The 26,473-nt window shown below is 47.7% G+C and overlaps 1 protein-coding gene across 3 annotated transcripts; it reads right to left on the minus strand.

Annotated features, from left to right (window-relative positions):
* Positions 1–673: 673 nt before the first annotated feature.
* Positions 674–25,039, minus strand: tpp2 (tripeptidyl peptidase 2). Of its 3 annotated transcripts, XM_064310886.1 has the most exons (29): positions 24,613–25,033; positions 22,882–23,010; positions 22,583–22,678; positions 22,034–22,138; positions 21,484–21,608; positions 19,640–19,803; positions 18,910–19,064; positions 17,950–18,026; positions 17,139–17,266; positions 15,762–16,010; positions 15,351–15,466; positions 15,090–15,261; positions 14,635–14,792; positions 13,790–13,866; positions 13,426–13,532; positions 13,132–13,286; positions 12,686–12,802; positions 12,496–12,596; positions 12,103–12,199; positions 11,848–11,985; positions 10,036–10,280; positions 9,226–9,304; positions 7,496–7,534; positions 6,154–6,305; positions 4,914–5,010; positions 4,472–4,602; positions 2,942–3,149; positions 2,711–2,830; positions 674–2,473 (listed from the first exon to the last, which is right to left on the minus strand). In XM_064310886.1, the coding sequence occupies exons 1-29, from the start codon at positions 24,775–24,777 to the stop codon at positions 2,384–2,386; spliced, it is 3,792 nt and encodes a 1,263-aa protein (XP_064166956.1). In that variant the 5' UTR covers positions 24,778–25,033; the 3' UTR covers positions 674–2,383. The 3 variants fall into 3 exon arrangements, with proteins under 3 accessions (XP_064166956.1, XP_064166958.1, XP_064166959.1); XM_064310888.1 differs by lacking the exon at positions 7,496–7,534 and having other exon boundaries at positions 24,613–25,031; XM_064310889.1 differs by lacking the exons at positions 674–2,473; positions 2,711–2,830; positions 2,942–3,149 and adding an exon at positions 3,232–3,474 and having other exon boundaries at positions 24,613–25,039.
* Between the last annotated feature and the right edge of the window lie 1,434 nt (positions 25,040–26,473).

Genomic DNA, 26,473 nt, shown 5'->3' on the forward strand with positions numbered 1-26,473 from the left:
ACAAATTGATATCAGATATTAAGACTGATATCTAATTGTAGGAAGCATTTTGTTGCAGTAATTGCTGCTAAAGGCGGTACAACCAGTTATTACATTTAAGGGGACAACTATTTATTTTACACGGGTTATATGGGTGTTTGATAACTTTTTTATTTAATTAAACTTTTTTCTAATTTAATAAATGACAATTTTAAAAATGTGTTTCGTGTTAACTCAGGTTTCCTTTGTCTAATATTACATTTTGTCTAAAGATCTGAAAGCAATCACAGTATCAAACGCACAATAATAGAGTAAGTCATGAAGGGGGCAAATACTTCATCATGGCACTGTATGAGAATGGCACATGAAAGTGAATAAGCTACTCTTCTGTAAAGACATCCATAGTCAGTGACCCATTTTGATAAAATGAAATCAGTATAGGTTAAGAAATAAATTAATTGAAACCAGTAGGCTACATCGACAAACAATTTTTGAAAAAATTTTCTCATCAGAAAATTCTCCCAAAAATATACGATTTATTTACTCGGAACTAGGTGTCCACAGACACACCCACCGAACCTTCTTCCTAAACGAAGGCACCAGTCACCACTGTAAAACAAGCATCCTATTCACTCAAGACACATACTTAGACACAAACGTTACAGCAAGAGTTATTAAACACAAAACACAAACATTTCCATTTTCATTTAATTTTATTCAGAATTATTTTCCTATTTATGACAATTGTATACATATACTGTGTTAAAATATCTTGTTTGTAGTTCTTATGTTGCTGAGGGATAATGGTTATAAAATAATCAAAATGTTTTTTGTTTTTTTTATAAATATTGGCTGTAACGGTTTGCTTTCATAAATAAAAGGAGTCCATAAATACATTATCTATTAGATAAACGACTAACAAAATACGTTTGTGATATGAATGGGTCTCGGGCTCCGGGCAGAAACAGCTGAATGGTTAAGGCCATTTAAATTATGTTTACTGAAAACGAAGGGACACTTTATTAACAGAACACAAGAGGCTTCAGAAACATGGCAACTGTTCGGCCAAGCCCTTCGGGCTCAGGACTATGCCCAGCTTGGTGCTTCGATTTGAACAGGACCGGGTAAGACAGAAGAGAACCATCAGACAGGCCCAAAGTTCCATGTGTCCTCTGCAATAGAACCGTTCACTTCATTGAAGGCCTCGGCCTTCTGAAGCTCTAGAATTACAACCGACTCCATCCGGAAGCATTACATTCATGTTTGAACAAAGATTCTGATTCGGTTAGATACTAATACAGTCCAGGTCTTTCACACACCTGCTATCCATGCCTAAAATTAACTATTCTAGCGACTTTACGGTCAGATTAAGACAACACGAAACCGGTAGCAATCCCAAAAGTCTGCACTTACTACTTCAGCAATAATTTTCCTTAAACTCATCTATGTTGGGCATACTGTAAACTTTCTCATTCCCACATTTACAAAGACACCTTCCCTTTAAACCAAAAACGTTCTATTTTGGCAAAATGGTTGTGATTATGCACTGAATACTAGATATGAAAACAAGCAAAAGATCAAGAACAACAAAGGGCCATTCCAAGCAGGCCAGGTCAACATTATTAAACTTGGCCATTTATGCTGTGGGGATAGATGAGAGAACCTTTTAATTTCCAACAGAATTTTAAATAAAAAGCTGTATGCCTCCAAACTCCTTTCAACATGCCACAATGATACACAAAGAGAAAATAAGAACAGATGTGTTGCCCCTGAACAGTTATAGATTTAACAACGCATGTTTGTACATTGGTACACAGGAGTTGATCACCAAGACCAGAGTGGGAGGAAGTCAATAGAAAATGTATTAGTGGTTGGTTTGTTTTTAGTAAGTCCCGGACAGCGCTTATGAAATCAGGGTAAAATGAGCTTTTCACTCATGCGAACCCGTCTCTGATGGTATCCAGCAACACTCCGAGTGGCGATTGGACATGGCTGGGCCTAAAGCCTCTGGATGAACCCCAGCTGACAAATCAGGAGCTCGACAGAGAGTGGCAAAAAGCAGCCCAGGAAAAGGAAAAGTGTGTGTGTGTGTGTGTGTGTGTGTGTATGAGACTCTGGGCTCAGAGATAAAGGATGCCTGCGTTTGTGTGCGTGTCAGAAAGGGAGAGAAAGAGAGGGAGATGGGGAGGGAGAGACTCTCTCCACAGGGTGCAGGGATAAAAGGAAGAGTTGACGTTTGTAACTCCACGCTGTAATTCGTTCTGGCGGTCTTGCGATACTGTTAGGATGTGACGTCCCTCTGTGGGCTGTCCGGTCGTTCCGTGCTGTGCGTTGTGTGTTTGTGTTGTTGTTGTTGCGTGTTGTTTGCTTGCTTGGCATGTTTTTTTGCGCAGCACCGCGCTGCTCAAAAGGGAGTGTAGTCTGTGGGGTACATGACCGGGAGCCAGTTCTCAGCGAAGGCGGAGCAGTGTGTCCAGCCGAGAGACTTCATTAACTGAAATCAATTAGAAAAGACGGTGTGAACAACAGCCTGACAGACTACACCGCACGTCGCCTAGGCCACCGCGGAGTGGCTCGATACCCAGATCCTGCTAGGGCTGTCACTCAGACAGCACACAGGGCTGTCACTCAGTCAGCACACAGGGCAGTCTGCGCAGCTGCAGTGGAGAGCATGCAGGAGCACTGGGCTCGCTGGAGGGCTGTAGCAGGGTGAACTGAAGGCAGTTCTTACCTGAGTGCAGTTTTTCCAGTTCTCTTTGCTGGGCTTGTCCTCCACAATCTTGGATGCATACTTCAGGGCCCTTCCGTACATTTTATTGACGAGCGCATGTTTATATGAAAATGTTAAGACCTAATAAATAAAAAAAGAACACAGATAAATTGGTGTTACTCATAAATGTAAAGACATCCTCTTAGCAGGGTAAAGAGAACTCTGCTCAACTTCGGTGTACGGTCCCCCCACCTTAGAATCGGTGAGCTCCGCCCACTTCTGCACCTCCCAGAAGGTGTCAGTCAGGGTCTTGGCCACGCCCTCTGGGTCATCGTCAGAGCTGCCCACCTCGCCCGCGCTGGCTCCGTCCTGCAGGCTCAGCTGAAGGAGCTGGTCAGCCAGCGCACAGCCTTTCCTGCAGAGAGCGTCCAGCAGGGAGGACTTCTGCTTCTCCATATCACTGCAACACACAGCACGGGGTCAAACGCACGACTATGACCCCTGACCCCTGACCCCTAACCCCTGGCCCTGCTCTACCCAGAGCTTACAGCAGGGAAGACTTCTGCTTCTCCATATCACTGCAACACACAGTATGGGGTCACTCAACTTTGACCCCTGACCCCTGACCCCTGGCCCTGCTCTGCCCAGAGCTTACAGCAGGGAGCACTTCTGCTTCTCCATATCACTACAACACACAGTATGGGGTCACTCAACTTTGACCCCTGACCCCTGGCCCTGCTCTACCCAGAGCTTACAGCAGGGAAGACTTCTGCTTCTCCATATCACTACAACACACAGTATGGGGTCACTCAACTTTGACCCCTGACCCTGCTCTAACCAAGTACACAATGTGTACAACTTTTTAACAGCAAACCACAACTTCACACGAGGGTAATCTTTCTAGTTTAATGCAATGTCAGTGATGTTATCAACATCCTTGTAATGGAACAGCATGGGCCTTTTTCCACAGGACAAATTCTCTGTTCATAGGCATTAACACTGTCGATTTCATTCTGAGGGAAACGAAAGGCCAGCATCTCTACTCAGGAACTGAAGCACACTCTCAGAAAGCCCTGGAGCACTTCCACTGCTCCTAAATGAGAACCAGACCAGGCCTTGCATTAGAATAAGCTGAACGAGCTAGCCACGGTCATAACACGAACAAGGTGAGAGCTCATTTATATTAAACACACAAACACCATAAAGGCGTCGCCCAGACACGACAAGCAGAGGCTGTGTGCACCCGAGTGCAGCCAAGCGAAAGTGTATTTTCTCACAGTTACGAGCGCGCTAACCTGGTATCAGCTGAAAAAGACGGCAACGGCACAAACGGATTCTGTTCACAAGCAGCAGTACTGCACGGTAGAATAGTTCTGCTTTAAGCCCTGCTGCCCTTGCGTGACTAGGGTGTCTGACCAGGGACAAGACTTCCGATTAAAGCCCCAACCTTTGTGGCTCTAAGCCCCTGGAAAAGAGTAGGAAGGCCTGGAGGGAGAGTCAAGAGTTCTGGTAGGGGGAGCTGAGCCCTAGAGGACTAGCTTTTTACCTGCAACAGAGAGCACAGTGTAGGCCAGATATCCTCTATCTCATCCAGAAAGCTCCAGCATGGGTACAGGTTTTTGTTTCAACCCAGCAGTAGCACACCTGGTTCTACAAATCAAGGTCTTTAGCAAAGACGCTATTGGTTGACTCATGGAATCAGATGTGTTTCTGCTTGGTTGGACCTAAAGCCTGTTCTGGATCAGGTTGGGGACCCCTGGGGGTAAGCGTTAAGCTCAGCACCTCTTGATGGTGGCGGCGTCCGGGCGGGGGTCGGTCTTCATGGAGAGGAACACGGCGAGGGCCGTCTGGTCGATGTGAGAGATCACGATGTCCGCGGCCGCCGCGATCTCGCCCAGGCGCTTCAGACGTTCCTGTGCGGGACGCCGAGACCACAGGGCGAGTTTAGAGACCGGAGTCATCACAGCCAGGACCCGCCGATCAATCAATCAGCAAGCTCATCGACTGCATTCTGCCACTTATCAGCCAGTTAGCTGAATGATAGCACTGCCGCTGAACACTGTGATGCCACCGCTAATACATCCATCAACAGGCAACCAGCTTGAGCCAATAAATCGGCCAGCTCTCTAACCCTCAAGCTCACGTCATCCATACATCAGCAGGTGGACCTATCGAAAGCTAACGCTGACCAGCCAATAAGCACGCTGCCCATCTCCATGACTACCTTCTCAGAGTCCAGCTGGTGGAGCCGTGTCACATGCAGAGGCAGGTGGGAGGAGAAGTTCTCTTTCAGCTCATCGTAGACACAACTGGTGTCCAACCTGAAGGGACAGAGATAGAGAGAGAGAACACGAGAGACAGAGAGAGACCAGAAATAAGAAAAGAACCAGGGAGAGAGCCTGTCACAGATTAGGCCTATACACTCTAAGCACATACCTCGTCAAGGATGATCCCATTTTTTTTCCCCTCATCTTTTTGAGATGCACTGGACATGACAGGGGTCTTTTATTTTGCTTAGAGTACCAAAACTGAACAATGAAGCCGGCTGAATGCAGAACAGTTTGGCTGCAGCAGATGAGTGACTAAACAACAGTGGCAAAATTCTGCCAGAGGAAACCAGGGAGACGACGAAAAAAGCACCCGAAAGGCCACTGCAGACGTGGGCGCGAAATGCTACTTCCATTAAATGTGTGTGATGCATCTGCAGTTAAAGTGCAGAAGCGTGCCGCTTCCAGAAACTCCGATAATTGGATGTTTTCAGCTGCTGCAAAAACACTCAACGCGACGCAAATGAATTATTTACCTCCGTTCTATGCAGCCCACTCATGGTGGATTATGACAGTTTAATTCACATTTTTCCCCATTTAGGTTATTTCCAATGCAGTTATGATGCAGTTTTGAAAATTATAAATGATTATTATATGCATATTATACATAACATTGAACTCATTGTGCATTAAGTGCAACTTTTCTAATTATGCCTTGCTTCACCCAATCATTTGTAAATGATAAGATAAAGTAAAGCAACATTTTATTGCAACAATAAGCTAACATTCCACTGTTGTGGATATTATTGTGAATGTATAACACTAATGTAGTTACTCACTTTTATTTCATCAGTAATTTGTGTAATTTGCATTCTAGCAGAGGGTCTTCTGCGGGGTGAGTTACACAGCTCACATACATTCACTCAATTTATACAGCTGGATATTTTGCTGAAGCAAATCAGACGCAGTAGCACGCTGAGTGGCTCATCGGCAGTGCCCCGCCTGAGAGTCGAACCTGCAACCTCGCAGTTGCAAGTCCAGTTCTCTATTATTCTACACTGCGGCCGCAACATGACAAAACATTAACTTCTACTTACACCAGCAAAGAGATTAGTGGGAGGAGAGAGGAAAGGTTATTTGGCGACAACCGTATCAAAATGAAACGTATCAAAATCCACAGCAACTCTGGATACTGACTTTGTCATCCACTGAATCTTCAGGTCTCTCAGTGCATCAGCAAACTCCTCTTTCACATCTTTTTCCTTTTCCCCTTCCTTCTCTTTCTCTTTCCCTCCATTCTTGGGCTTGTTGGGTGCAGGGATCAGGTGGTAGAAGACAGGCACAACATCCTGAATGGGAGACACAATCACACACATGCACACACGCAGACATACACACAGACTGCATAACTCAAACACACTCAAGAACTACATTACCCATCACCACCCATAGCCTCATGGCCCAAGGGACTTCCTGCTCCTCACAGCCTGGCAACAAACGTGAGGGACCCTGTCATGAATGTTCTCACCTGACACACTGGTCACTGTTAAGACAGCGAAGGCCCGAGTGTGAACACCACTGAAGTGACCCCAAAGCAACAGGTGTTAGGGTTGAACGCAAATCGCGACATGCTTAGCCAGAGCCAGTCCACTAGCGTAAGAGACAAAGTAAACCAACGCCTTTCTTTTACCATTAGGTGGCATTAGGACACAGGAAATGAATCCATTTTACATGATGTTCCTCACTAGAAATGCGTACAGTGAGATGGGTCAACCTACAAAGTTACTTGCTAGGTTTAGTAATATTTTAGTGATTAGTTGTTAAACACAAATGTTAAAAATAAAGGAAATAATTTATTTTCAGCTGTTATTTCTCTATTCCAGAAATCTTTGGTATATTTCAGTAAGTATCCTTGAGATTGTACAAACTCACAAGCAACGCCATGGAGTACAAGCAAATAATTCAGAACTGCTGGTTAAGGCAGCTAGATGCCAATGTATAGTAGCTGGTGCTTGTCAGGTAGCTCAGCTTCTGCAAAGATTTCAGCCACTTCAACCAAAGTTAACACAGCGCAGTTACAGCAAAATGTCAAGTAGGCATGAAGGTACGACTGTGGTTATAATGTAACTGATTGGAGGTGAGAAAATTTCATTTCCCTGAACCTGAAAAGACGTCAGAATGCTTTCAAGCCCAAGCCTGCGTGCTCATTTTCTTCGACATGCTCAAGTGTAAAGGACAGCACATTCGATGCTCTGAGGAAGTCTCTTTGTCAAAGGGGCAAAATGCCTCAACGCAATCTCAGTCTAACACCAGCCTCAGCCAGTGATGCTCAACCCCTTCACCACGTGTCACGGTGACCAGGTAAGAACTATTCATGGCACCGGGTACGGTTAACAGAAGCCAGGCGGTGGGGAAATACTATAATGCCCGTGACCCCTGACCCCTGACCCCTGTTCTAGAGCGGGGGCGAGGGGGAGGGGGCAGAACACATTTGTGTGCGTGATGATAACCAATCACAGAACGCCCACCCAGCCAGTACCTTTTTAAATTTTCCTTGCCGTTTTGCTGAGGCCTGGCCCTGGTGGTCAGAATAACAGACAGTAAGAAAAACAGGCACACTTGGACAGACACGCTCTTTCCCTTTTCTCTCTCTTTTCCCTCCTTCTCTCTTCCCTCTTTCCATCCAGGCACTTCTCAGCAAAGGGGCCGCTTTTCAGCAGGCAGCAGCTCTTTCCTTGTTCAGAGCAGCTCTACAGCCTCCGCCCCTTTCAACCTTTCCTGTTGCCGTTCATCAACATTTCTAGAGACTTCAACACATCACAGGGCATTAGCTTGCACAAATGAGCCATTTCAAGTCTGGCAGCACCACCTGGTGGTCACCGGAGGAGTGTTAGGCCTCTTCTCCCTTCCCCCTACAGGGATCAAGCTCGACGATCTAAAAAGCCTCCTTTAACGCATTAACAAAAAATAAAAAATAAATTAAAAAACACGGCCACAGCCTAGTGAGCAAAAACAAAGCGCGACGAAGAGCACACGTACTCGTGTGTGCACAAGCTATTAAGGATTATTAACCAGATTAATTACTGAACAGACGCATTACACAGAAATCTGCCCCCAGCACACCCATGCTACTAGGTCTGTGTATATCTGATCAGGCTATGACCCAAACAGAAGCCGAAATAGGACCACGGTAATGAGCGGCCATCATGAGCCCCACAGAATGCGACCACGTTTCCAAAGCAACTGCGGTTCTGTTGGGGTCGTACCGTAAACAACAGCCCCCGCGGTCACAGCTCAGTGACCTCAAGCACGGACAGCTACGCAGCAGACAGACAAACAGAGCTAGAGGCTCTGCCACACAGCAGCTGACGGACATACAGACAGAGCTAGAGGGTCTGCCACACAGCAGACAGACAGACAGACAGACAGAGAGCTAGAGTGTCTGCCACACAGCAGACAGACAGACAGACAGCCAGCCAGAGGCCCTGCTACACAGCAAACAGACAGACAGAGCTAAAGGCACTGTCACACAGCAGACAGACAGACAGACAGACAGACAGAGCAAGAGGGTCTGCCACACAGCAGACAGACAGACAGAGCAAGAGGGTCTGCCATACAGCAGACAGACAGACAGATGGACAGAGAGCTAGAGATTCTACCACACAGCAGACAGACAGACAGAGAGCTTGGGGTTCTGCCACACAGTAGACAGACAGACAGACAGACAGACAGACAGAGAGCTAGAGTGTCTGCCACACAGCAGACAGATAGACAGACAGAGAGCTTGGGGTTCTGCCACACAGCAGACAGACAGACAGACAGACAGAGAGCTTGGGGTTCTCCCACACAGCAGACAGAGAGACAGACAGACAAACGGACAGTGAGCTTGAGGTTCTGCCACACATGATGAAGACAGACAAACAGACAGTGAGCTAGAGGCTCTGCCACACAGCAGACAGACAGACAGACAGACAGAGAGCTAGAGTGTCTGCCACACAGCAGACAGACAGACAGACAGACAGAGAGCTAGAGTGTCTGCCACACAGCAGATAAACAGACAGACAGACAGAGAGCTAGAGTGTCTGCCACACAGCAGACAGACAGACAGACAGACAGACAGACAGACAGACAGACAGACAGACAGACAGACAGAGCTAAGAAGCGCACACGCCGTGGCGTAAGCGAGGCTTCCTGCAGCAGGAGGAGTACGGAGGAGGAGCAGAATGAGAGGACACATGCTCTGAGGGACGGCAGTACATAAGCACTCACAGCTTTCTTCCCATATTCACTCTTGGACACCACCAGCGACCCCGTCAGGTAGCAGCCAGGAGAAGTCCCTTTAGGAATTCTAGGGAAAATTGGAAATATGACGCAAATGATTCACCACAGAGCGTGTGATCAGAGAAAAACAACAGAGGGAGGGAATAAAAGCTGTTTTGGAGCAGGTGTGGGTTGATGATGAAGTCAGAGTTTTGGAGAAAGTTTGGGATGGGGTTAATTATGAGGTTAGAGTTTTGGAGCAGGTGTGGGATGGGATTGATGATGAGGTTAGTGTTTTGGAGCAGATGGGAATGGGGTGAGTGTGCGGTCAGGAGTAGGTATGGGAGTGGGGTGACGATGAGGTAGGAGTTCGGCAGGGTGGGAGGGGATGATGATGAGGTTAGTGTTGAGCAAGTGGTTCATGGACTTGAAATGATGTGGTCAGGTGTAGGTTTGGGAGGGGTTGGAAATGATTGAGTTAGAGTTTCGGGCAGGTGGGAGGATGATGAGAAGTGTTTTGGAGCAGAGTGTGGGATTGATGATGTGTCAGGTTGGGTTTGGGATGGGGTTGATGATGAGGTTAGAGTTTTGGGGCAGGTGTGGGATGGGATTGATGATGAGGTTAGTGTTTTGGAGCAGATGTGGGATGGGGTTGATGATGTGGTCAGGTGTAGGTTTGGGATGGGGTTGATGATGAGGTTAGAGTTTCGGGGCAGGTGTGGGATGGGATTGATGATGAGGTTAGTGTTTTGGAGCAGATGTGGGATGGGATTGATGATGTGGTCAGGTGTAGGGCTGTGGTCAGGGGCTGGCACTCACTTGTCGTCAGGCAGGGCGGTGATGTAGAAGGGCTGGGAGCAGCTGGGGGGCAGGGTGACAGAGTTGGCCTTCTTTTTGGCCAGCAGGGCGTTCTTGTGCGTCTCGTAGACGTCCAGGCTGAGTGTGGAGGACAGGCGGTGAGACACGATGAACGGCAGATCCTTCAGCCGCTCCAGCTCACTCGCCTGCTCGTGCCGCACCTGCAGGCGCACCGTGTAGTCGCCCTTCTCCAGCTTCAGAGAGTACTGAGAGAGAGAGAGAGATACATCACCATCAGTCAGAGAGAGAGGGAGGGAGAGAAGGGGAGAGGGAGAGAGAGGGAGAGAGGGAGGGAGAGGGAAGGGAGGAGAGGAGAGGAGGGGGGAGAGAGAGAGGAGAGAGGAGGGAGGATGAGAGAGGGGGAGGGGGAGGGAAGGGGGAGAGAGAGAGGGAGAGAGAGGGGAGAGAGGAGAGGAGAGAGAGAGAAAGAGACATCACAATCAGTCAGAGGGGAGGAGAGAGGAGGGAGAGGGAGGGGGGAGGAGAGAGGGGAGAGAGAGGGGGGAGGGGGTGAGAGAGAGAGGGGGTAGCAAGAGAGACAGAGAGAGGGGGAGGGAGAGAGAGAGAGAGGGACAGAGAGGGGAGAGAAAGGGGAAGGGGGAGAGTGAGGGGGAGGGAGAGCGAGATAGGGAGAGGAAGAGAGACAGAGAGAGAAAAGAAGAGGTAGAGGGGGGGAGGGAGCAAGAGGGATGGGGAGAGAGAGGGAGAAAGAATGAATACTTAGAAAATATTAATTAATTAAAATTTTAATAAGATATAAAAATTCAAAAACAAATCTCCCTCCTTTACAAATGTTATTGTTGCTGTTTTTTTTATTGTAACTATGCTAGTAGTTATCACTACGCTTTGGCAATATGTATTTTGAAATATGTCATACCAATAAAGCATCTGAATTTGAGAAAGAGAGAGAGGGACGGGAGGGGGATGATTAGGCACCTTACTGACTGACTGGTACATACTGATTTACTGACATATGAAAGAGATTCATTCCAAAACATTAAGCACCAATAAAACTGTTTTATGACCGTTCTTAGCCACGAGCGTAATTTGGAAAAAACGTTTCTTATTAAGGAAATAGCCCAGCAGAGCAGCAACTCATCAGTGGAGAAAGGCAAATCTGAGACTCGATTATCCTATACTTAATAGAATAATAAAATTCCTGGGTGTACCCACAATGTCCTCTCTGCATAGACGTACACAGCTCCATATAATTGAGAGAGGGAGAGCAAGAGTCAGAGTACCAAAAAAAACTGAACACAGAGAGAAAGAGAAAGATAACAGAAGAATACAAAGATTAGTAGCATTGAAGTTGGGGGTTATATTACCTGGAGGCAGGGTTGTCATTGGAGACATTTGTGTTTGGTGTTTGCGGTTACATTATGGTTATGTTACCTGGTGTAATTATATATGAGCAGTGTTGGATTGTGCCGTAGTTGTTTCCTGCAGAGGTATATGTGAGGAGTGCTGGGTTGTGCTGTAGTTGTTGTGATCTGATGTGATCTGATGTGGGTAAGGGGGTATATATGTGGTTAGTGGGGGGTGTATAGGAGCAGTGTTGGGTCGTGCTGTAGTTACCTGATGTGGGTAGGGGGGAGTATAGGAGCAGTGTTGGGCTGTGCTGTAGTAGTTACCTGATGTGGGGTAGGGGGGTATACGGGGGCTGAAGATGGGGGTGTATGGGCAGCAGTGGTTGGGGTGTGCGTGGCTGTGTAGTTACATGATGTGGGTAGGGGGGTGTATAGGAGCAGTGTTGGGCTGTGCTGTAGTTGTTACCTGATGTGGGTAGGCATCACCAGACCCCAGCAATCTCTTGTTGTGGTCGAACAGAAGCCAGAGCTGGCTGTCAAACTCGGCCTCGTAGAGCAGCTCACAGAGGAGAGGGCAGCTTGGAGTCACTTCACCGCTCTTAGGCTGAGAGACAGAGAGAGAGGAGAGCCATTTACATAATACACACACTCTGCTTCTGTGTCTGAGTGTGTGTGTGTGTGTGTGTGTGTGCGCATGCGTGAGTGAGTGTCTGGGACTTACCTGGTGGAAGTTGTATGTGAGGACAATTTCGTAAAGCTGCCTATTGTTGGGTAGGACGTCCCGCAGACCGAGAGCTTTAGTCTTTGCACTGATGGGCCTGAAAAGCCCAAAAAGACAAAGAACAACCTCTGAGTGATTCCTCACATAATCTCTGACAATCGTCACTGCCTCCCTAAACAAGGATCCCAAACGGAGCACTCATACAGAAGGGACAGCAAACAGAAGACAGAAGACAGACAACACATCTCAGTACAACCTCTTAATGTTACCTGCACAGAAACAAAAACTACACATATAGTACCTAATGTTCAAAATCACAAATATACAGAAACATAAATAAAAGCGAGCAAAGACAGCGACACAAAAAGCCAGACTTCTCACTACAGGTCCCACCTTAACGGCTGAACCCAGTTCTTGAGCGTGATGCTGGGCGAGATGTCTTCGTACTTCAGGGGCGACAGCACTTCGAAGCTCGAGATGATTTCTGCCGCATGCTGGAGAAGGAGAACAGGCAGACCGTGACGGACAGCACGCGCCTCCGCGAGGAAGACCACGGAGCAGGCGAGGAAGGCCCGATACTCACAATGTGCAGGGGGGAGGGGGAGACGGACAGCCCGTGGAAGGAGATGCAGTAGTCGATGATGACATCACCCAGACTGGCCCACCACCGGGCGATGCAGAACTCCACCGTCCGCCCTGGCTGAGAGAGTGAGAGACATCGCAGCTGAAACCACCCGCGTCGCAGCTCAACGAAAACTGACCGAATCTTCCCCTAGCCCACAGGTGTCGAGCTCCAGTCCTGGAGGGCTGCAGTGTCTGCTGGTTTTTGGGGTAATCTCAGCACCAGCGTTTCATTTTGAAACGCTAAGGAGTCCACAGACTTTGTTCTCAAGGCCTTTAATTGGGAACTGACTGACAGGAAATCCCAAATTCCTGCAGACACTGCAGCTCCATGGGATTTTAGTTGCTCTAGACATACGCATGTCAGCGAGCGCACGCGTGTGCGTCCGCGCGCGGGGCGGCCCTCACCAGCACGGCGAAGGCCTCCGTCAGCGCGCCCTTCTCCGGGAGCGAGGAGAACTTGTAGAACTCGTTGGCTCGGTAGGCCCGCTGCTTCACCAGGTGGACGGCGTGCAGGACGAACTTGGAGGACACGTCGCCCGAGTGGGAGGTGAGGGTGACCTCTGAGGGAGAGGGAGGGTTCACACACCGGCATCAGCAAACAGACACGGGCCTGGTGCTGACTGACAGGCCTGTCAGCCAGCGAGAGCACGACGCTCGAGCACATGCCTTTTTGACGCAGCTGCTCGTTCTCTCGCTCACCTGCCCAGGACGCTCCCTGAGGGACGGAGATGAAATGGCGTCGAATCTGACCGGGTTTGAAATGGACATCCGTGAAGGAGACCTCCTGATTACTGTCCTCTACGACCCTGCAAAAAAAAACCATGAGAGCAGCATTCAGTATCACAACAGCTAACGCATCACACATATGCTCTCACATGCATGTAGGTGCAAGCACACACACACACACACACACACGCACAGTACACTCGCAAATATGCACATTCCAGTGGTTTGTGAAAACCATGAATAGAAAAACACTGCCAGTACAAAACAGCATAATTATTTCTGAAATATGAAATCAAGAAACATGACTGATATGTCAGGTGGCGTTAAATGCACTTACTTTGCAGGTATTATAACCGTAATGGGAACCCTGAAGAGTGGGCCTGAGCTGGAAGATGTAGTATCATAACCACAAATCTGCAAAATACAGGCACACCCCTCAATACAGCAGCACCACACACACAGTTTAAGGAAACGAAAGACACAGAATTGAGGTTAAATGCTTTTTAAAGCTCTAGTAGTTAAAACAATAAATGCCAAATGGTCACGCACCATACCTCAGTGTAGTGTAATGTAGCCCCTCCCCTTAACCATGTGAGTAGAATAGGTACACCCCATACCAAAGTGTAGTGTAATGTAGCCCCTGCCCTTATCCATGTGTGTAGTATAGCCACACCCCATACCTCAGTGTAGTGTAATGTAGCCCCTCCCCTTATCCATGTGTGTAGTATAGCCACACCCCATACCTCAGTGTAGTGTAATGTAGCCCCTCCCCTTATCCATGTGTGTAGTATAGCCACACCCCATACCTCAGTGTAGTGTAATGTAGCCCCTCCCCTTATCCATGTGTGTAGTATAGCCACACCCCATACCTCAGTGTAGTGTAATGTAGCCCCTCCCCTTATCCATGTGTGTAGTATAGCCACACCCCATACCTCAGTGTAGTGTAATGTAGCCCTCCCTTATCCATGTGTGTAGTATAGCCACACCCCATACCTCAGTGTAGTGTAATGTAGCCCCTCCCCTTATTCATGTGTGTAGTATAGCCACACCCCATACCAAAGTGTAGTGTAATGTAGCCCCTCCCCTTATTCATGTGTGTAGAATAGCCACACCCCATACCTCAGTGTAGTGTAATGTAGCCCCTCCCCTTATTCATGTGTGTAGAATAGCCACACCCCATACCTCAGTGTAGTGTAACCCTTCCCGCAGCCCATGGGGGTCTACTCGCACGTTGACATGGCGACACTGGTTCATGAGCTCTAGGTAGGAGGGGCAGTGCACCCAGGAGGCGCTGCAGGTGAGAGCCAGGTGCAGCTGGAGAGAGATCCTCTCCGAATTCTCTGCAATGCACACGCAAATTGCAACCAATTAAGGAGTTCAGCAGCGGTACTCACTGCGCACAGAAGCAAAAGCATGTTGAGACAACCCTTTGAAGAGAAGGTTTTTGGGAATGTTTTTTCAAAATTCTAAGTCAGTGTTCTAGAACTCTGGGGCTTTCAGTTACAAGCAGTGATTGTTCCATCAGCAATGGAATGTTCAGTTAAGAGCATTCTAATCACATTATACGTGACCTCACACCTTAAAGTGTTTATGTTTTAAACCCCCGTGTTCTTGTCTGAGAGGTAAATGATCTGTACCCGTGTTCTCGGGGAAGATGGGCTCGATGCCCACAGCGTGGTCGGAGGGAGAGGAGACGTGGACCGGATCCCTGAGGTAGATTCCACGCTGCGTTCCCACGGTAACGGCAAAGCCCAGATTACTGGTGGGCAGCGGAGCATGTTGCGTGAGGTAGTCAAACGCCCGATCCACCTGGGGGAGAATTACCCACAATCCATCGCTGCCCACAGACAAAGGGAGAGAGAGAGAGACGGACGAGCAGGCAGAACAGCGATTCTCACCTGAATGATTCCGTGCCCCTGAGCGAACACCTCGATGTCTCCCACTTTGGCGGCCGTGTTCTCCAGAGCCCGGCGGACAGCGTGAACGGTGGGGCGAATACCGTCGCGTTTCAGTCCTGAGAACACGAGTTCAGCGTCACTCACACACGCGCACACACTAAAAGATCGCTATTGCACCACCATATACACATACACCATTATCACTATTATTAATAAAGTCACATACATATACTGTACATAACCACCATTTGCACACACACAGTACATATCACCATTATTCAGACTCATACATACAGATCGCCATCACTGCCTCACACCTGCCTACATACATAAGACCCTAACAAACACACAACCATACAGAAGAGTTTCACACACGCGGGGGGTGAGGTGGGGTGGGGTGGGGGGGGGTACCTGAGAGCAGCAGCGCGATGCCCCCACAGGCGTTGGGGGAGGACATGGAGGTGCCGTTCATCAGCTGGGTCCCGCGCAGGGTCCAGTTGGGCACGGAGGCGATGGCGCCCCCCGGAGCGCTGATGCTCACCCCCAGCGCCCCGTCTGTGCTGGGGCCCCGGGACGACCAGGTGTACTGGTTCGCCGGAAGCTTCTCCCTCAGGGAGTACTCCGCTACCATCATGTCTGGAGTTACATAGGCCCCCACACCTGCAAACACACACACACTTATTCATCTAAACACACACCCCGACGCCTGCAAACACACGCACACTTATTCATCTAAACACACACCCCGACGCCTTCAAACACACACACACTTATTCATCTAAACACACACCCCGACGCCAGCAAACACACGCACACACACTTATTCATCTAAACACACACCCCCACACCTGCAAACACACACACACTTATTCATCTAAACACACACCCCGGCGCCTGCAAACACACGCACACTTATTCATCTAAACACACACCCCGACGCCAGCAAACACACGCACACACACTTATTCATCTAAACACACACCCCGACGCCTGCAAACACACACACACTTATTCATCTAAACATACACCCCGACGCCTGCAAACACACGCACACTTATTCATCTAAACACACACAGACACACACACACACCATCACCTGAACACACACACACACACACACCATCCCTGGAACAACACCCACACACATTATTCATCTAACCACCCGCTGCAAACACACGCACACTATTCATCTAAACACACACCCGACGCCTGCAAACACACACACACTTATTCATCTAAACACACACCCCGACGCCAGCAAACACACGCACACACACTTATTCATCTAAACACACACCCCGACGCCTGCAAACACACGCACACTTATTCATCTAAACACACACAGACACACACACACACACCATCACCTGAACACACACACACAGCTTTACCTGAACACACACACACCGTCACCTGAACACACACGCTCATCTCAAAACAAATAGACATTCATTCAACTGAGACAGGCACACTTACGCGGAGGCTAACCGCTAACCACAAAACAAACATGAAAATGTGCGCACACACACGCATCTCATTTCATCTTAAAACACACAAGCTCATCTGAAAACACACTTATTCATCAAACTGAATACAATGAACACAGTTACAGTCACACACTTAGCTATGAACATGGCATACTGTCCCCCGTCTGAACACAGTTTGCTACTGAACACACTCTCTCTCTCTTTCTCACACACACACACACTCAGATATGTGTACAGACTTAAGAGTGTAAGTGGGCGGGCCATATTGCCAGTCTCTGACGCTGACAGACAGGAGGCTGACCTATCACGCTGCTGGTGGTTCCCCCGGGACAGCCCACAGTGGAGAGGCAGGGCCCGTTATTCCCCGCGCTGGACACGTAGATCACATTGTGCTTCTGCACAGCGTCGCTGATCACCTCACAGATCCTCCTGCACAGAGAGCCTCCATTACACACAGACCACCAGCGCACCTGCTCATACCATACCCATCTACACTGCACACGGTTAAACACACACACACACACACACACACATGCACACGGTTAAACACACACACCACAATGCACACGGTTAAACACACACACACACACACACACACACACACACACACACACACACACAATGCACACGGTTAAACACACACACGCACGCACACAATGCACACGGTTAAACACACACACACACACACACAATGCACACGGTTAAACACACACACACACACACACAATGCACACGGTTAAACACACACACACACACAATGCACACGGTTAAACACACACACACACACACACACACAATGCACACGGTTAAACACAAACACACACACACACACACACACAATGCACGTGGTTAAACACACACACACACATGCACGCACACGAGCATGCACGCATACGAGCACGCACACACACACACACATACACACACAAAGAGCACGCACACAAGCACACGCATACAAGCATGCACGCACACACACACAAACAAAAATATATACACACAAAAAATGTACCTGACACCCCCACATCACAACATACAGCATGCAGGCCTGGGTAAGATATTACCAAAATTCCACTAACAACCCCCCTCCCACTCCTGAAAGCATGGCCCCTCACCCTGAGTTGGGCCAGTGTGTGGCCTCCCCGTAGCTGTAGTTCACAAGGTCGCACTTGTAGTTAATGACCTCTATCATCTGCAGAGACAGACAATACACAAAAGATCTCAAGTCTCATGCACAAATCATGTGCGCACAGACATATGCATGAAACTGTGCATACATGTACTAAAAAAGGCCAAATCTCGGCTGTGTTTCTGGCTGTGTATGCATGTTTCTTTGCGGCCAAAAGACCCCCTGCAGGCAAGATGTCAATCACTGTCCATTTACTGGAACAGTTCCCATTAATTGAATATGAGTAACAGGCTTTACTTCATTTCCTTCTTTCAGGTTATTGTGGGCATGTAATTGAATTCCCATGTATGGCCTATTACAGCTAACCATGCAATTAATTACAGTACACAAGCCAGCAGGTTTATAGCCCGATAACCTCTTTAGCAGAAGCATTATAATTAATTATTCATCATCATTAATATCTTCGTGGGTTTGAGTCTCTGAGGTGGATGAATTAACTTGCAACACTTCTTACACCCATTTAAAATGCTGTTTCTTAGACAACAAAATGTGTTTTTTCCCCTTATCCAATTTGAGAAAATGACTGTATCCGCACTTTGGATTTAGCCTTAATTGCTGCACCATTTTCTTGGCCCAAACTACCTGACAGCCTAATAGTTTATTAAATTCAGGATATTCACGAGAACTAAATGTCCTTCCCATTATTTCAGGCCAAAATTGAAAACGTATCTAAGTGTGCCCAGTATCAGGACAATATGTGATGAGTGTTGATACTAAAATCATTTCTGTAATATCCTTATAAGACATATGTGCTGACTGAGCTGAGCCTTTCTGAAGGTGTGCAGGTTGGGGACTCTAAATACAAGCTCGCACATTTGGCCAGTAGTTCAGTAATGGACCAATGAGGTCCCTGAGAGGCAGAACTGGGGGGTGCGGGCGGTATTACCGCTCGAATCAGGCCCGTCCCGGTCTCCATGGTGCTGAGGCGGGTGTCCCCGATCTTGAGGGCCAGGATCTGGGCCCCGGGGGCGATGCCGTTGCGCTCGGGCTCCTCGGGGAAGTGTCCCGCTGCGATGCTGGCCACGTGCGTCCCGTGAGCGCCTGCAGGGGGGCGCCACCCCGGGTGAAATCAGGTGAGGCGAGAACAGGAATAACAGGACCAATGGGAGCAAGAGCGGGCGTATCAATCGCGCGTCTCTCTCTCTCCACGCGTGCGACACTAACGGCCTGTTTTCGACACCTACGCAGGCCAATGACGCGTTAGCGCACAGAGCCGCCGCGACAGGAAACCACACCCCTCACCACCCACATTGTTCATAAGACTTTGGCACGGTCTGACTGGGGTGGAAAAGAGTCCTGGGAATGTACTAGGACGACAAGTGAATCATTTCACGTCATTTTTCCGTAAAAAACACTCTCTCAAAGTTCTCCGTCTTATTTTTGAAAATATCCGGTAACCACAGCGTGCATGAACACGCGCCGTATGCCATTTCACAGGTGAAAGCAACAACAGTTTTAACAAATCCTGACATTCACAGGCAATTTCCATATAAGAAATATCGTGGCCCGCACAGCACACCACAATTCTGACCATGGAATGCATGTGACACAGTGTGGATGCTAATGGCAGCATTTCTCCTGTAACGGTAGCGGCTGCTGCAGGCTCTGCCACTTACCTCCACTGGTGACAATACACAGGGTGTTTCCTTCATCGTAGATGTTGACGGAGTAGTTGAGCATCTCAGAGTTTCCCAGAGAGGCAAACTCCTGTCTCTCTCTGAAGGAGCTGAGCACAGTGCAAGATGCCAGGTCTCCACACTCTGAGGTGTCCACCACGGCCCTGTAACACACACACACACACACACACAAATACACACGCACACGCACGCACACACACACACACACACACACACACACACACAAATACACATACACACGCACACACACGCACCCACACGTGCACACACACACACAGACACACACACACACAAGCACGCAGACACACACACACACACACACACAAACAGTGAGAAATTCTGCACTGTAATAAATGCACACAAACTCATACTGCAGTGTGTCCACCACTTCCCTGTGACACACAAACACACACACACTGTAATGTACCCACTACAGACCTGTAGTACACACAAACACACAGACACACAGTGATGCATCAAACACCAGACTCCTTAGCCTTCCCTAAAAGTGATGGAAACTAACAGCCTACACGCGATGGATGTTTAATGTTTGTTGGCTTTTTTTTTTTTTAAACATGGCTTTAAATTCCAGTAATGAAAGGACAATCACAGCGCTTTTAGGTTTGTGAAAAAGGCTCAGCGATTACTTCTTAAAGGGATATTTCACATTGCTGTAACACAAGTAATGTTATGGAACATACCCCATAGTATTTGCAAGTATGAATAGGCCTACTAGCAACACCAGCTGTCCCTGCTGACCATTAACAGGATCACTCTTCCTCTCGGTAATAAGGCTCCCAAATCCCACTCATTTTCCAGACCTGGCCAAAACGAATAGTTTTAAACCACAAACTAACTACGGAGGATAATACATCAATATAATGTTGTTTTCAAAATCAAAGACATCCGTTTTTGTGAAGAAGTACTTTCAAACTTTTTCTGAGGAACTGTTTTTGCTGCTGCTTAGAAATATAAGCCATAGTTTGATTGACTTTGTCATCATGGGCAATGATACATTACTTAGTTAATATAACAAAGCTTTTTGCTGGATCTTCTTTTTCTTTTATAAGTCAATAACACATTAAAAATACATCAGTTCTGAAAGCAGAGACCTTCTGACGTAGTGCTCTATTTTATCGATCTATTATTCTCTGTAGGTAGTTTGTGCTCTAAAACTATTCATTTTGGCAAGTTCCCAACAAGGAATCAGAGAGACAATGCATGGGAGCGAATTGGGAGCCTGACCAATGGGAGGAACAGCGATGGCATTAACGGTCAGCGGGGACAAGCTAACTGCGAGCATTCACGCTATGCAAATACCATGCAGTAGGCTCCACAAAATTACTTTGGCTATACCAAAGTTAAATATCCCTTATAGCTTTTGGTGGTGTTGAAATTTCGGTGGTGGCCTCATATAGGCACGTGGCTGATGGGGTGGCGAAAGAAGAGGAGGGGGCCTTATGACCGAATTTTTAAACAGGCCCCCATGAGCCACGGAACGTCCCTGCCTGTAACACACATGCACACACTCCCGGGTCTCAAACCCGCCCCAGAACAGCAGCAGTCCTACTCTGTCTCTCACAAGCACAGCACTCACGCACACGCAAGTTCTCACAGCTCCGTACAGCTTGAGAATGGCACGCCAAGATTCACAAAAGAAACACAAAACCACCTGCGCTTTTTTCCCAGACGCGCAATCAGGGTAAGTCCTGGGCTCAGGTTTCTCCCTGGCCAGGTGAATGTCTCATGGGTACCACAGCGCCTCGGCCAGGACGTCCCCGCCCGCCCCCGCCCCCGCCCCCGCCCCCGCCCGACCCCCTCACCTCCAGGTGACCCCGTCGTGCCACAGCACGCAGTCGTACACCGGCCCAGGATCGCTGTACTTCTTCTCCAGAGACGCCAGCAGCTCTGTGTGGCTCTGCAGCTCCTCCTTCCACAGCTTCTCTGCCTGCAGCGGTCACACACACACACAAAGTGAGACATGTCTCTCTCTTACACATACACACACATGCACACTTAGTGAGACATTGCTCTCTTACACACACACATACACACTAAGTGAGACATTGCTCTCTTACACACACACACACACTAAGTGAGACAAGCTCTCTCTTACAGATACACACATATGCACACACATACACACACACACACACACACACGTGTGCACACACACACACACAAAGTGAGATATGTCTCTCTCTTACACACACACACACAAAATGAGACAAATGTGCCTCTCTCTCTCTCACACACACACACACACACGCACACACACGCAGACACAGAATGAGACAGATATCTCTCTCCCTCACACAAACACACACACACATACACACAAACACACACACACACACACAGACAGACTGTGACCTGAGAGGGGGAGGGATGTGCGCTCTCAAACTCCTCGGCCTTCCGGCAGGCCTCTGCCACCACTGCTCTGTGGGCGGGGTCCCAAATCTTCTCCTTGCGCTCTTTCTGAAAGTGGACGAGCACAAACACACATCAGCATATAAAACACCCGAGAGAGATGCACCTTCCACCAAACATAGCCTCCACAACAGACTTTACCGATTCATCTTATCAGTCCCACAGCTACAAGTATACAATTCTACTCACAAACACGTGGGTTAGACTCCACCAGTATCTCTCAGTCATATAAACATATTTCTGTCTCAGACACAAAACTCAAATACACACCTATCTCTCTCACTCATAGTCATATCAGTCTGACATACTGACAAGCTTGATAGTCTAACACATAACACATATTAGTCTCAGTCACACGACCAACCACTTCATTCCAACAGGCCCTCTCCCTTTCTCACATCGCACAGACACACACACACCACTGCTCCTAATCACAGTCAAACTGTCTCACACATGCACACAGACTCAAACATAAACACACAGCCAGCTCACCTGTAGTCTTTCCCTCAAAGCCTTGGGGAAAAACTCGTAGCCATTTTTGACCCCAATGTGATACTTCCCTGACGGATTGATCCATGCGGTCGGGATCTGAGAACAAAGACAAATTAAAGCGGAGGCAAATCTCACACAGGGGCCTATACATGACGAAGGCTTTCATTCTAAACACAGCACCCCTTTGACCTGGAGGCCAGCACCAGGCTGGGCACTGGCTCAGGTGAATCAGACGGGCGCCAGCTGTGTCAGGTGGCACAGGTGAGAGGAATGTCAGGTGACACAATCACAAGCCTCACATTGAGCGTCCTGCCGGAGAGGCCCACCACCGAGCCCTCCTTCGGCTCCACCACGGTGGCCATGTTCACGTCCCCACTTCCTGTCGTGTCGATGATGTCCACAATCTTGGGCTTGCCGTCTGTGGTAGTCTAGATGGGAACACACACAGGAACATGAGACTGACACACACACCGGGCGGCTTCACTGGGATACACAGAAAGGCCTGACAGATGTACGGACACAGTAAGATGCGGCAGCCGCAAAGGAACATTGTTTCACAAAAGAATTTAATAGGTGTTGGTGCCAACAGTTGATATTAATATTTTGGCAAATATTCATACTTTGTTTAAAAATATAATGCCAAATTTGTGTATCACAGCATCTCAAGAAAGACCAGACCTGTCCATTTGGCACCCCACTAAAAATCTGAACCTTTTATAAAAATCCCTCTTGAACAGTTACAGAAAGTGAGAGTTTATGGAATGGAACGAGAATTTTTTTTTTGTTTTTGTTTGTTTGTTTGTTTTTTTTATATACAGGGGTGGTTCTGCAACAAACATGTTGAATGAGACACCACTGTTACTAACCAGCATTATTAGAGTCAAATGTCAACTAATTCAATGTATATTCTAAGATTTAATTTGTAAAAAAATTAAAAAATAAAATAAAAAGGCAATGAAGTATAGGCAACTCAACCGATCTTACAGACTGCACAGGACAAAAGGTGCCTATGCTATGGATGACCAACCAAACTGCATATAACTCACTTAAGTTACCTTTCAGGCTTCCTATTTACACTAGGTAATCCTGGGGTATTAATGGCATGGCTAGCATGCTATGAATCAATATGTGCAGTCTACAGTGTTGAGATCAAGGGATGTGACCTCAGCTCTCAGCGTGACAGGTAACCTCGCAGCTGAAACCTCAGCGTGGTGGGCCTAATTAGGAAGAATATCATCCTATGACAGCGGCTTTTATCCCCATGGGGTCGAGAACAACGTGATGTGGGGTCCACAAAATAATTAGAAAAATATAATAACGTTGGTAAAGCAACGCTTCCAAGTTGCTAGCAAACGTGGCACTAAAATATCGCCTGATGGTGCTGGCATAAACAATGATGATGCTGTACGTTTGATTGTAGAGTAATTTCCATACTGTGCACAAAATTACCGGTTATGTCAACAAGCCCGGCTACCCTGTTATCTTGCCCAGAAGAAAACAAAGCGTAGGCTAGACTTGTAAGATGAAAACTGTAACGTTGTCTTCAGTAGTGTAACCATGGGCAATGGTAACGTTAAACTTAGTGTTATTAGCTAGTAACTTGTCCTGACTGTAACCTTAACTGCCTTAAAGCAATTGCGAAAGCCAGAAAGCACAAACGTGTTAACGCGCACCGAGTTTTCAAATGATATGTCTTTCACTTAAAATATAACGATAGTTGTATGTATTAGGTAGGAAAACTATTTTTAAGCGCCGACAAAACCAGAGAAGTCTAACACTGAAGCCCTTGGATGACAAAGCACTGTGCTATATGTGTCTGTTAGGGTTGGCTACAGTAAGTAATTAGCAGCTGGCCTGGTAGCAAAGTAATAACTGCATAGAAAGAATTCAACAATACTGAAAGGCCCAGACTCCCGTTTCGCATCACTGTTCCGTGCAGTGTCCCGTATTTATGCCATGTAACCTTACCAGGCTATCTTGGATCTCCGAGTGCGGCCTACTGCCCTGCGAAATCCCCCTGCTAGAGTTACCTGCAGTCCCGGCGCTCCCGGGTCCACGCCGGTATCGAGTATTGCGATGAGGACGCCTCGACCATCGTACTCTGGGTTCCGGGTGAGAAAAGACGCGGCACCGGTCTCTTTTTTGGGCAGCAACCCGTGGAAAGGGAACGGTTCTTCGTTGGAATGAGCAGCCATGACCCTAAAGAATGACTATGAAAACAACAACAACCAGAGAAACGATGGGAAGACCGAGGACCATTCACACAGCGCGACAGACTAGCGAGGACTTAAAGGGACACCACTCCTTTTTCTCTTCGTTAACGTTCCTGATATGCTCTGTACTTTAGACGGACTCGGTTGTCTTCTCAGATGGACAATGTTTTATAGTAACTGAATATTGAATAATGTTTCTATTCTAAATGCAAACTCAATTAAACCGCATGTTTAGTTAAGTTAAAGGTCAAAGGTAACGTGGAAGCCAGGATGTCCTTATATACCCTGTAGTTAACAAACTAGAAGGGAGATCATTGAGCATTGCTGAAGTGTACCATAGCAGTGCTGTACCACGGAATATGAACCTGCAACCTCTGATTAGCCTAGTTCCCTAATTATTGCACTACACTGCAGCCCTACAAGGATCACTTAGATGTAATTTATACTCAAAATCCAGTTACACCCAAATGCGGTTATTTTTTTGGTGATTCACTGGAAATTTTTTATTTAACCCATAAAACCATTGCCATGAAGTTCAGCTATAGATTTGTCATCCCGGGTCCTACTGATGTGCCTGTTTAAAGCGGACATCACTGGTGCCCTACTAGTTCCCCTCTTCTGCCACAAGGTGTCGGTGTGCTACTGCTGAGCTGCCTCCGTCCCTTCCGATCAGTTGAACATGTGTGTGTGCCAGCATTACAGAACAGAAGAGAACACTCCAGAAAGAAATATCTTTCCAAAATGTATGAGTTTTCCTATGTGCTGGATTAGTTCTCAAGCACTGGTTATAATGGTTTGTTCTGTTTATATGTATCAAACTAAATCAGGGGGAGCGGATCCTTTCAGTGTGCCATTGACAAAACTGCACACAGAACACACTGTAAGGAGGATGAAAGGTAGGAGGGGTGACGTCACATTGTGCACCAGGTTCAGCTGCAGTTTGGCCATTCAGCACTGACTCCCTCTGCTCTGCGGAGGACAGAAGGCGAGCAGGTTGCGATTAATGTGAACCCCGCTGGAGCAATCACAGAGGTGCGCGCGGCCTGAGGGATCAGCTGCTGATCACATGCTAATCCCCATCTGCCAGACCCTGAATCCTGACTCCTGATTCCTGCTCCACCCTGCCCCCTCACCACACCGGCCTCATCCGACCACTCAAACAAAAGACCAACAACATGCACAAAGGCCACCTGGTGCACCGTCACAAACAGGAGGACAGGGGCAGCTCAATGTCTGTCCTTTGTGCAGGTGGAGATACCAGCACAAGAAATAACCCCACAAGGTTCCTCCACACAAGACTGAGGTTTTATTCACCGTGACTAATATGAGCATGGGGTCTCTGCCACTCTTCCTGTGAGATAAGGACATGGGCAGGGGTTTGTGCTGTACGGGTAAGATCAGTGAGAATTCCTGAAAGTTTCTGGAAACCAACAGCAGAGGACTTTCTCCATAGAACTTCAAGCAACTGAGCTGTCAGCCACCTTCCATTTCCTCCATGGAAATCATCAAGGTCTGTCTACAGATGTTTGTAAGACGTTTATTAATAGGTTTCTGTAGAAGTGCCACTCCTCCCTCTTCTCCTCAACCCTTTGTTGAGTGAGCTTTTCTTCCTTACCCACTTCAGTGTCGAATCCGTCCTTTGCTGGTCTGACACAGTGGTGGGTGTCACCTATGAAAC

This window comes from Anguilla rostrata, chromosome 15 (genome assembly GCF_018555375.3).
Source record: "Anguilla rostrata isolate EN2019 chromosome 15, ASM1855537v3, whole genome shotgun sequence".
NCBI classification, from domain to species: Eukaryota; Metazoa; Chordata; class Actinopteri; order Anguilliformes; family Anguillidae; genus Anguilla; species Anguilla rostrata.

Excerpts from the sequence above, each read along its gene's own strand:
- tpp2 (XM_064310886.1), bottom strand. The coding sequence starts at position 24,777 with ATGGCTGCTCATTCCAACGAAGAACCGTTCCCTTTCCACGGGTTGCTG. Across the intron at positions 12,200-12,495 it reads AACTGGGTTCAGCCGTTAAG|GCCCATCAGTGCAAAGACTA; the intron begins GTGGGACCTGTA and ends TGGGCTTTTCAG. Across the intron at positions 5,011-6,153 it reads AAGATTCAGTGGATGACAAA|GTTGGACACCAGTTGTGTCT; the intron begins GTCAGTATCCAG and ends CTGTCCCTTCAG.